The sequence below is a fragment of the Malus sylvestris genome, chromosome 9, assembly GCF_916048215.2.
Source record: "Malus sylvestris chromosome 9, drMalSylv7.2, whole genome shotgun sequence".
Taxonomy (NCBI): Eukaryota; Viridiplantae; Streptophyta; class Magnoliopsida; order Rosales; family Rosaceae; genus Malus; species Malus sylvestris.
The window spans coordinates 22,927,674-22,939,229 of record NC_062268.1 but is presented as its reverse complement, the minus strand read 5'-3'; the positions used below and the strand labels follow the sequence as shown (position 1 = coordinate 22,939,229).

At 37.5% G+C, this 11,556-nt stretch overlaps 1 protein-coding gene across 1 annotated transcript; it reads left to right on the top strand.

Annotated features, from left to right (window-relative positions):
• The first annotated feature begins 5,066 nt into the window (after nucleotides 1-5,066).
• LOC126582036 (phospholipase D alpha 1) lies at nucleotides 5,067-10,739 on the top strand. The gene is made up of 4 exons (XM_050246006.1): nucleotides 5,067-5,330; nucleotides 5,581-5,686; nucleotides 7,812-9,711; nucleotides 10,027-10,739. The coding sequence occupies exons 2-4, from the start codon at nucleotides 5,588-5,590 to the stop codon at nucleotides 10,458-10,460; spliced, it is 2,433 nt and encodes an 810-aa protein (XP_050101963.1). The 5' UTR covers nucleotides 5,067-5,330; nucleotides 5,581-5,587; the 3' UTR covers nucleotides 10,461-10,739.
• Nucleotides 10,740-11,556: the final 817 nt, after the last annotated feature.

Sequence of the window (11,556 nt, the reverse complement as noted above, 5' to 3'; positions counted from 1 at the left end):
CCATGGGGTATTGAATGCACAAGGGTGCGGCATTATCCAAACCTGAGGCGGAAAGCTCCTTGAGTGTACGGTTGTCAACCGCCATGCCTTGGACTTCTTCAAATATCCCTGCCGTGGCTTCCTCCTCCTCTTCTTGGACGTTTTCTTCGAGGTCAGATTCGGAATTGGGTGGATGATGTTCTTGCTGGTTTCTAGCTCTTCTTAACTTTCTCTCAAAATCGTCGTCAAAATCCAAGATGTTTGCACGAATCGGTTGAGAGCTTCTAGTCATACATTAGTACCTAAGAAACAAGAAACAAAATTAGGTCAGAAACTTAAACAAAGTCAGAAACAAAGTGAAATAAAAGAAACAAAAACAATCCAAGGGATTAGCAAAATTGCTAATCCCCGACAACGGCGCCAAAAATTTGATGCGAAATAGATAAGCACACAAATTAAACCCTCTTTTTGTCAAATTGTAGTAAAGATGTAAGTAGGGATTGTTCTAGACCGGGGATTAGGAGGGATTGCTAAACACTTAAAAACATAAAAACAAAGTTTAAAACACTAAACTAGACTCAAAGAATGCAAAACTAAAGTTTAAAACACTTGAACAAACCTAAAACTCAAAACAGCAACCTAATGACTCAAAACTGCCTAAAACCACTTTCTGGGCAGTTTTGAGAACCTAACAAGAACTTGGACGAAATTGGGTGAAAACTTGAATCAAAACACTTAGAAACACAAATCAAAACACTTTCTAACTAATCTAAGACTTCAAAATAAAGGGGGATTTGTTTTGGACGAAAATTGAAAACAAAACAGAGACTTAAAACTAAACAGATTGTAAAACGTTTTTGGATGAAAAGGATGGATAAAAGGCTAGTTAGGAGGTTCTTCTCCACACATGTCACACTTGCACACAAAACGATTTTCAGTTGTTCTTCCAATAAATTATGAATACTCAACGCCCCAAATTAACCGTGAATTGCACTAATTAACCCTCAGTTTTTCCACAAGTTATTAGGTTGGATGATTGCATACGACAACCCAAAACATTCCCTACAAGTTCCCTACATGAATTGCATAATAGAGATACAAGCACGAATCATTACGTTCTATGAAAAACATAAGCATTGACGAAGCATTTGTTACTATGAATTGCATGAAACTTATGCTAATAATTCATTCAACGCGATCGTTTTCAAGCGACCTTCACTACTTGTGATTATAAGATTGTAACTATTAGGTGAAACTCCCTCATAATCTAGCATCATATTCATGCATGAAAACTAAGCGTGCACTCTCAATCAACATACACAAATAAATTATCAATCAAATAGATGAACGAATTAAATCCACAACTTATGAAATAACAACTGAATGTAATCAAATCATATTGCAAGCATGTACATGGTTTCGAATTACCCCCCAACTAAGGGGGTTTAGTTTCTCATACTCACAACACAAAATTTATTGAATTGAAACATCGAAGACATAAGAAAGATTACACCTAAAACGCCCAACAATTCCACTTTGAATTTCTGACTTCAAGCTCCTCTTTCTTCTTCTCCTTGCTGCGGCAGAGAGGGTTTAGGGTGTTTTTGGATGTGATTTTGGTTTTAGAAGGGAGTTAGGATGGTATGGTGGTGCGGCAAGGGGTGTGGATGGTGTATGGAGATGGAGAATGGTGGCTGGAGTAGAGGGATGGCTGCGGCAAGGTGTATGGGTGTGGCTGGAATGGATGAAGGCTGCGGCAAGGTGTGGGAATAGGGTTTAGACGATTTCTGATTTGTAGAGTGGGAGCTCTCCGGCCAAAGGAGTAAAACACATATATATAGGCACCTAAAACCCTAATGAAATCAGATTGAAACAATGGGCTAGGGTTAAGGTTTGTAAAATAGGGCTTCTAGGATGGAAAGGTGCGGCATGGGCTTAGGGTAAATAATCAGATTCTTTTGCATGTGAACAAGGCCTAGGTGCGGCTGATTAAGTGGCTAGGGTTAGGGTTTAGGTGCGACATAGGTCCAAGAAGTAAGGATGGGTCATCCAAAAGCCCAAAGCCGAGAATAGAAACTCACGAAAATGGAAACCTCCAAGAATAGAAACTTCCAACTTTAGAAACTTTGGTTGCCAATTCCGATTTAGGAAAGATCAACCCAAAATGGAAACTTTTAGGCTTAGCTTTCCTACTTCAAGTAGGAAACCTCAAATCTTCAACTCTTCAATTCCATCCCAACCTTGTGTTCCAAGAATGTCCTTTTCAATCCAAGCTCATATTTTGCTCCAAAAGCTCCAACTTGCATCATTTCATGTAATATGTCCTTTAAACCTGAAAACACATGAAAGTAGCTTAAAAGAGTATTTTAACGAAGAAAACATAACAAAGATGCATAAGAACTAGCTAACTAAAGCGCATAAATATGCTCCTATCAATCACTGCCTAAAAAAACAAGAGTAATGCTAGGGGATCAAATGTTTACACCACATTGGGAAACCATCTTATGTGGAAAGTGATGCATATAAGCAACACTCAATGAGCTAAATTTATTAATTGACGTGGCAAATATATATCACTTGCCACATCAAAGAGTACATAAATGTGGTCTCCATAACAACTCAAATAAAAAATGTAGTAAAATTATCAAGAAATTTAACTAAGGGGATTAAAGCATCTCCTATCATGTTCTCTATTTCATAGCAAAGTTTTAGTACTAACTATCAAAAAGTTATTTTACAGGTTCTCTGAAAAAAAAATTGTCCTCCAACTGTACTCTGTACATTAGAAAGTCATAATGACTATGAGTCAATAATTAGCCATTTAGAATACTTATTTATTTAAAATAATATTAAAACAATTAGCATCAATTATAGAGAGCCACTAGGACCTTCTTTCTCCTCCCTATACTTAAGAGCTCCCATATGAATCCGTATCTTAGAAAGTGGGTAGGAGCATGTTGGACTTGATTTGTTTTACACTCCCTATATTCTAATTAGGAGCTAATTTAGGAGCCCATTTAAGATGCTCTCAATTAAAGTATCAAAATAGGACAGTGGACTAACAGCTCAAACTTTTGGACCTAGATCAAAGTACCTTTACAAAAAGCATTGTTTTTCTTGGCCGTAAGGTCATGTGTTTGAATTCCCTTCTCAATATAGCGATAAAAAAGGAACTACGCACGTACATTGATTAATATACTACTCATGATATACAAAATTAGAAAGCACAATTTTTCTTACTAGAGATGATCCATATAACGATTAACAATTTATCAATCAGAAAAAAGTTATACTAATGGATATGAACTCCAAAACTTTAATTAATCACTCTAAATGAGATTGTAACTTAATCATTTGATGTAATGAAAGTACCAAGAGCATCCATAAGTGATAGCATATTTATGCGATTTTATTATTATATTTTTTTACATTTATTTAGTTAATTTCTATTTATTTTGGTAATTTAAGTTATTTTTGTATTATTGTAGGTCCAGTTGGTAAAGATGACAATAAGTAGTCAAATGGAGCAATTTGGAGCAGTTTTGGACTTGGATTAGATAGCATGCGTGGATAGCATAGGGGCTGGACGTTTTTTGGTGTTTAAATGGTATTAGACATGTGCTAAACTCTGGAGAAATTAAAGTTGAGGCTTGAAAGGCAAGGAATTACACGAGAAAGAGGAATCCTAATTGGAGAGGAACATTATCTTATCCTATCTTACATTATCTTATCCTATCTTATCATATCCTATCTTATTTTATCTTATCTCCAGCTGCAAGGAGGAATCCTAATTAAATTCTAACATTTTCTACCTGATTCTTAGAGTCCTGAAATAATTCAAAACACCAAAACCTTTTCCTCCTTGGATTCAGCCGTTTCCCCTATATATTTGAAATTCTTGCAGTGATTTAGTGTGCCGCGCCTACTATTCATCCATTGAAGTTGTTAGAATTTTCAGAGTACTTTCTATTTTTGTTTTAAGTTTCAATGTTTATTTTAGATTGTTTTTCAATTATGATGAACATGTGTAAATAAGTTTCTTTTTAGCTAAAGGTGAATTCGAAGCCATGATATGCTTTATATAAATTGATTACATCCAGTTATTGTCTCATAAAATATGAATGCGATTTACTTATCTACTTTATAGATAACTTATTCATGTATATATATTAAGAATGCATACTCAGTTTGCATGCAGGGATTTCATTCTAGAATATAAGAGAATTTCATTTAATCGTTATGAACTTATATTTGTAAGTAGTAAAAGTCACTAGTCATGATTGAGTTAAATAAATTCTAGGCATGAGTATCATGCTTTTCATAGTTACGAATACCTTGTCAATGCTTATGATTTTCACAGAACTTAATGATCTTTGAGATGTATCATGTTTTTCATAGTTAGGGAACTTGAGAAGAATAATTTGGTTGCGTCGCTGAGTCCAATTCAATGAACTTAGGAAAATCTGAGAGTTAATTAATGCTGTTCACAATTAATTTAAGGCATTGTCATTCATAATTTATAGGAAAAATAACTGGAAATCGGTTTGTATGCATATGCTTCATGTGTGGAGAATAATCATTTAGCTATCATTTCATCCATATTTCATTCACAACTTAATTTACTTACTACCGTTTACTTTTGTTTTAATCAAATTCGTCCAAAATCCCCCTAGTCATTGTTTTGATTTTAGTTTAACTTAGTTTTTATCTTTATAAGTTTAATTTGTGTTGATTAGCATCCCTTCTAATCCTCGGAATAGAACGATCTCTACTTACTCGTACTACGATTACATAATTTACAATGTTTTATTTGTGTGTTAGTTTCTACCACATCAAATTTTAGCGCCGTTGCCGGGGATTAGTAAAATTGCTAATCGCTCTATGTTTTTTAATTTTTTTTTTCTTAATATTTGATTTAGTTTTATTTCAGGTACTAGAGGCAAGACATGAGACTGTTCGAAAATTAGAACTTGAGGTATAACTCTGGATTAAAAAAAATTTCATATACCAAATATTAAAAACCACACAACTTTAAAATAGGAAACTGCTTTTTTAAAACAAATTACCGAAAGAAAGTCATGGGGAGGAGAGAGGGAAAGAAAAGAGAAAAGGAAGGAGAATCGTTCATCTTTGTTCATACTTTTAATAGCTAATTAAGCGGATCTCGCTTTCTGTCTCTTCATGGATTTTTCACATTATGAGGATGTTAAAGTATATTACCATCAACTAATATTTTAAATATTACATCGCCGAGCCAATACCGGATCACATCCTCATTCTACTCCTCTCCCTCTTCCTCATTTGCTCTCTCCTTCTACTTCCTCAGGGCTCTCTCTCTCTCGAACCCAAAAGTAAGTGCCTCTCAACTTTTCCTGCTCTGATGAACAATTGTATTTTCAGTCATTTCTGATTGGGATCACCTTTAATTCTCACTTATCATTGCAAAATATTGAAAAACAATTTGTTGGGTACTTTTTATCTGTGTGATCCGATCGGTTTCTGGTTTGTTTTGCGTACAGTTTGAGTTTTTCTTGGTTTTTTTGGTGGTTTGGGGTCTGATGCGAAGTGGGTTTGTTTGTTTTGGTTGATCATTGTGTGTAGGTGAGAAATGACGGAGGCAGAAAACCATTGGCTTCATGGGACGCTTCACGCTACGATTTATGAGGTTGATAAGCTGCATAGTAGTAGTGGGAATTTCCTCCGCAAGGTATAATCTATGATTTTAATTTATTTATTTTTGTTGATTTGAAATCCGAGCTGATAAGGGTGATTTGAGATCTTTTGTAACTGTATAGTTTTATGAGCATATAATTTTGGGAGTGTGTTTGTAATGGTCTTTGAAATGGGATATTAATTGGTTACGAACTCATCACTCACGAGATTCGAACCCAAGACGTCTTACAAGTGAAGAGAAATATCATAGACCGTAGTACTAAGTGGTGTCATTTTAATTTATATTGAGAATCAAGTACAGGATATAACAACAAAGTCTTATTCCATTAAGTGAGGTCAGCTGAAGTTGTAGGATAATTAACTAAAATTTATTTCACTTGCATAAAATGAGATCATTTGGGTATGTTGCTTCTTATAGAAAATGAATGAGAAAATCAAGACCATTTCTATTTTTATATAAAATAGTCAGACCCCTACTCCTAGACCCCATGGTCCAATGGTCATCCACTGTTGGATTAAGTCGTTTAACTTATTGTTGTTGTACTTTCTCCTCCACTATTGGATTAGGATCGAATTGTGTGTGATCAAAATCAGGGGTGGATGCATATATGGACCCGGGTGGTCCCAGGACCACTTGGAAGTTCAAAGATGCTCCTGTGAGGACCTTCGGGGACCACCCAACGGTCTGGACAGGTGGTGGAAGAGAGAATACCATCATGGTTGTGCAACAGAAGATTTGACTCAAAAAGAAATATCTAATTAGAGAAGAGGAACACATAGAAGACCACCATGACTTTGCTATTCTTGGACCCTGATTCCTACGATAAAGAAAGACTCTCCATTTCCCACGGGACCAACTCCCTGTTTTTTTTTTTTAATTGTTGACCAATCAGGTTGTGCCAAGTAGTATTTTAATTAATAAAAGGATGGTGTATTACTCTACCAGTACTTTTTATACCATATGTTTGATGTTAATTTTAGAAAATTTACTATAAATTCATACGACATTTGGAAAATATTTTGTAAAGTACTCGGACTCGTAATTACTTGAATATTCATTTCATACCATCAAATTCATTAAAATACTAAGGCAAAAATTCTGATATTTTTGGTTGTTATATGTTAAATAATAAACTTAATTAAAATAATATATAAATCCAAATTCTCAATACACATATTGTTGTTTCTAGGTGTAAATACGTACTTAATCCGCCTATTCTGCATGTACCTCTGTCTAGGCCTCGTCTAGGCACATAGGCACAAGGCCCTAGGTCTCAGCTCGCTGCTCGACCAATGCCTATCTTACCTTGATTAGGCCCATACTGGATCCGCCACTAATCACAATATTCTTGGACTATAGGGTCTAGGAGGAAATGGACTCATAAAATAATAGTCGAGGACATATGTGGTCAGATGATCAATGCTAACTCCACTTTGTTAATTGTAGTAGATTAGTTTGCTCATTCCCCACTGGTGTACTATATATACGTTAATTGGGAACGAGTATGACCTCTGTGTCTGATGTTTTCAAGAGAAGGCCGTTGTATTCAGTTGATTAGACTGTGTGCATCTATTTTCTTTTGGATTGGAACCTGCACTGTGTCATATAGCTTTCCGCATTTTCGTGTTTGATTTATTGAAGGATCTCCTCTCGTGCATAAGAACATAAAAAAAGTGAAGCTTTATATGCACTATATATGCGAGATTGATTTTTGTTATAGGCTGTCCTGTTATACCATTGAATTGCGTTCATGTAGGGTATATATGTTTGAGATTTATGCATATCTGCGGTGTCCATTTATGGTTTTCGATATGGCCACTGTTGATTTTCTATTTGCACACATTCATTTTTTTGGAGGGCATTTTCCTATCTTGGGAAGTGCAAGTCACATGTCTTCCTATATAAGACACACAACACTATCATCATATTCTCCTTTTCTTCACTTCATTTATCAGATTTTGTTTTGGTCAATTTTCATTTGTCAGATAACTGAAAGCATTCTAACTACTTGAAATCCGTTGCCTAGTAAAAGTTTGTAAGATTGCTTGTAGGAGGTGCAAAAAAGATTATGATGAACTAGAAACTTTGAACTATCTACACAGTTGTCTCTTTTTCTATTTACCTTTGTATTGTCTTATTTATGAATTTATCTGTGCAGATTACAGGAAAACTTGAGGAGACTGTTGGTATTGGCAAAGGAATTAGTAGACTCTATGCAACTGTTGATCTGGAAAGGGCTAGGGTTGGTAGGACTAGGGTTATAGAGAAAGAGCCCTCTAATCCCAGGTGGTATGAGTCTTTCCACATTTACTGTGCCCATACTGCTGCAAACGTTATATTTACTGTCAAAGAGTCTAACCCTATTGGGGCATCATTAATTGGAAGAGCTTATGTACCTGTTCAAGAACTCATAGAGGGGGAAGAAGTGGATCAATGGGCTGAAATTTTGGATGGAAAAAAGGAGCCCGTTCATGGAAATCCTAAAATACACGTGAAACTACAATTTTTCCATGTTACAAAGGACCGCAGTTGGGGTCTGGGTATTAGGAGTCCTAAGTTTCCTGGAGTTCCATTTACATTTTTCTCACAGAGACAAGGGTGTAAGGTTTCCCTTTACCAAGATGCTCATATCCCAGATAAATTTATTCCTAAAATTCCTCTTGCTGGAGGCAAGCACTACGAGCCCCACAGATGCTGGGAAGACATCTTTGATGCAATAACTAATGCAAAGCACCTGATCTATATTACTGGTTGGTCAGTTTATACTGAAATTTCCTTGGTACGGGACTCAAGAAGGCCAAAGCCTGGTGGAGACATCACCATTGGTGAATTGCTTAAAAAGAAAGCAAGTGAAGGTGTTAGGGTTCTTGTGCTTGTTTGGGATGACAGAACGTCTGTTGGTTTATTGAAAAGAGATGGACTGATGGCCACTCATGACGAAGAAACTGCACAGTTCTTCCAGAATACTGACGTGCATTGTGTCTTATGCCCCCGTAATCCTGATGGTGGTGGGAGCATTATTCAGGGCGCACAAGTCTCTACCATGTTCACTCATCACCAGAAGATTGTGGTTGTGGACCACGACATGCCAAATGGAGAATCAGAGAGGAGAAGAATTGTGAGTTTTGTTGGGGGTCTTGATCTGTGTGATGGAAGATATGATACCCCCTTCCATTCACTTTTCAGGACATTGGATACTGCACACCATGATGATTTCCATCAGCCAAATTTTACTGGTGCTTCAATTACAAAAGGTGGTCCGAGGGAACCGTGGCATGATATCCACTCTCGACTAGAAGGGCCTATTGCTTGGGATGTTTTGTTTAACTTTGAGCAGAGATGGAGAAAGCAAGGTGGTAAAGATTTACTTGTTCAGCTTAGAGAGCTGGACGAAATCATTATTCCCCCTTCTCCTGTTATGTTCCCAGATGACCATGAGACGTGGAATGTTCAGTTATTCAGGTCAATTGACGGAGGAGCTGCTTTTGGCTTCCCAGATACGCCTGAAGATGCAGCTAGAGCTGGGCTTGTTAGTGGGAAGGATAACATCATTGACCGAAGCATTCAGGATGCTTATATTCATGCTATTCGCCGCGCAAAGAATTTCATCTATATTGAAAATCAGTACTTTCTTGGGAGCTCTTTTGCCTGGGAGGCTGATGGTATCAAGCCTGATGACATTGGTGCTTTGCATGTAATTCCAAGGGAGCTTTCACTTAAGATTGCTAGCAAGATTGAAGCAGGGGAGAGGTTTACTGTCTATGTTGTTGTCCCAATGTGGCCAGAGGGGATCCCAGAGTCGGCATCTGTTCAGGCAATATTAGACTGGCAGAGGAGGACTATGAATATGATGTACTCAGATATTAAGGGCGCATTAGATGCACAAGGTCTCGAGGAGGATCCTCGTAGCTACTTGACATTTTTCTGCCTTGGAAATCGGGAGGCGAAGAAGCTTGGGGAATATGAACCCTCAGAGACACCAGAAGCAGATTCGGACTATCAAAGAGCTCAGGAAGCCCGGCGCTTCATGATTTATGTTCATACCAAGATGATGATAGGTAACTCCACAATTATAAACTTCATGTTACTCACTTTTGACGTATCTTTCTTGTGGATTTATATTCATGAACATTGTTCCTGCCCCGCAACATCTCCATTCACATGTAGTAAGCCCAACACTCCACTGGATTATTCAGTTTTATGGTGTTTATCATTATATGAAACAAGTTTATACATATTAGATAGTCTACTAGAAAGAAATATACAAACCTTTCTACTATAGTGTTGCGTCCCATAGGACGATGGTGGTTCTATATTTTACCCATCGTGGTTACTACAAAGCACATAATTGACTCACTCTCGCGTTTCTGCAGTTGACGATGAGTACATAATTATTGGATCTGCCAACATCAACCAGAGATCAATGGATGGTGCGAGAGACTCTGAAATAGCCATGGGAGCCTACCAACCATATCATCTGTCAGTCAGGGAGCCAGCACGTGGTCAGATCCATGGTTTCCGTATGGCACTATGGTATGAGCACCTTGGGATGCTTGATGAGGTCTTCCTCCAGCCAGAAAGCATTGAATGTATTTCAAAGGTGAACCAGATTGCTGACAAGTACTGGGATCTGTATTCAAGTGAAACTCTTGAACACGATTTGCCTGGTCACTTGCTTCGCTATCCAATCGGTGTTACCAGTGAAGGAGCTGTTACAGAGTTGCCAGGATTTGAATTCTTCCCTGACACCAAAGCTCGTATCCTTGGTGCCAAATCCGACTACCTTCCTCCAATCCTTACTACCTAAGTGTGCTTTGTCGCTTGGGTTGTCAAAGTAAACCTTCTACATTGTCATTTTGTTTTACATAAACCTTCTACATTGTCTTTTTGTTTTACACTAGTATTTGTGATGGTAGATTAATAAGTCTTATCAGCTTCACAACCTGCATAGATGTTTTTAATGGGGCAGGATGTTCACAGCAGGTTTTATAGTGATGTGGTAATGATGTGGTGTGATTTGCTGACTGATATAACTTATGAGCCATGTTCAATTAGTTTAGTGTAATTTTAATTCGTTTTCTTCTCATATCTGGCCCCTATGCCCTTGCTCATGCCCAGCATTAGTTTGTTTTTTAATCTATATGTTGAAGTATGGTGGTTTTGGTTGAAGAAAATAAACTTAAATTTTGAACGAAAGAATTTTAGTATTGTCGTACAGCCGCAATGTACCGCCCAGTCGCAACCACCACAGCCCTGCCACCATCGTTACCACCCCACAACCATTTCTTCCACCCACCCTGCTGCCTCCTTGGTTTCTCCGATGCAGCTGACTACTGTAAGTCATCGATGATAGCCATAATCCCATCTCCGATGTCGGTGTACATCATTTTTGAGATGGAGGACAAGGATTTTGAGATTTCGTCACATCCCGCTGGCTTTGGACTAGGCGCGATCGAACTCACTACACCACCATCGACCTCGACAAGGCCGGAGTGAGTGGGATTGCAGCGAGCACTGTCGCAGGCCCAAGTTGCTATTAGTGATAACACCAAATCCAGTAGTGATTCAACCTTAACCAACTTGCAAGTTACAGAAATGGCGATGGAAGAAGGAAGAAGGAGCTCAGCTTAATACTTTTGTAACATTTTATTTTATTAATATTTAATCATTGGAAGAGAGAGAATATGGCTTAACTAGCCCATTACGCATGTGTGACTTGCCGCTTGGCACAAACAGACAAAGTAACAAAATAAGCTTCGATAAATAAGTGCAAATTACAAATTAAACCCAAACTATTACAAATTGACCCCCAGATTGATTACTTGTGAATCAAGCAATCACAAGAACACAACAATACCTTGACCTTCAAAACAACCTTGTCCCCAAGGTTCATACTGGAAAGT

What these genes read in the sequence shown, in the direction of transcription:
- LOC126582036 (XM_050246006.1), top strand. Translation starts at nt 5,588, where the DNA reads ATGACGGAGGCAGAAAACCATTGGCTTCATGGGACGCTTCACGCTACG. An exon ending in GTGGGAATTTCCTCCGCAAG is followed by an intron (nt 5,687 to 7,811) that starts GTATAATCTATG and finishes TTATCTGTGCAG; the next exon opens with ATTACAGGAAAACTTGAGGA. An exon ending in TCATACCAAGATGATGATAG is followed by an intron (nt 9,712 to 10,026) that starts GTAACTCCACAA and finishes GCGTTTCTGCAG; the next exon opens with TTGACGATGAGTACATAATT.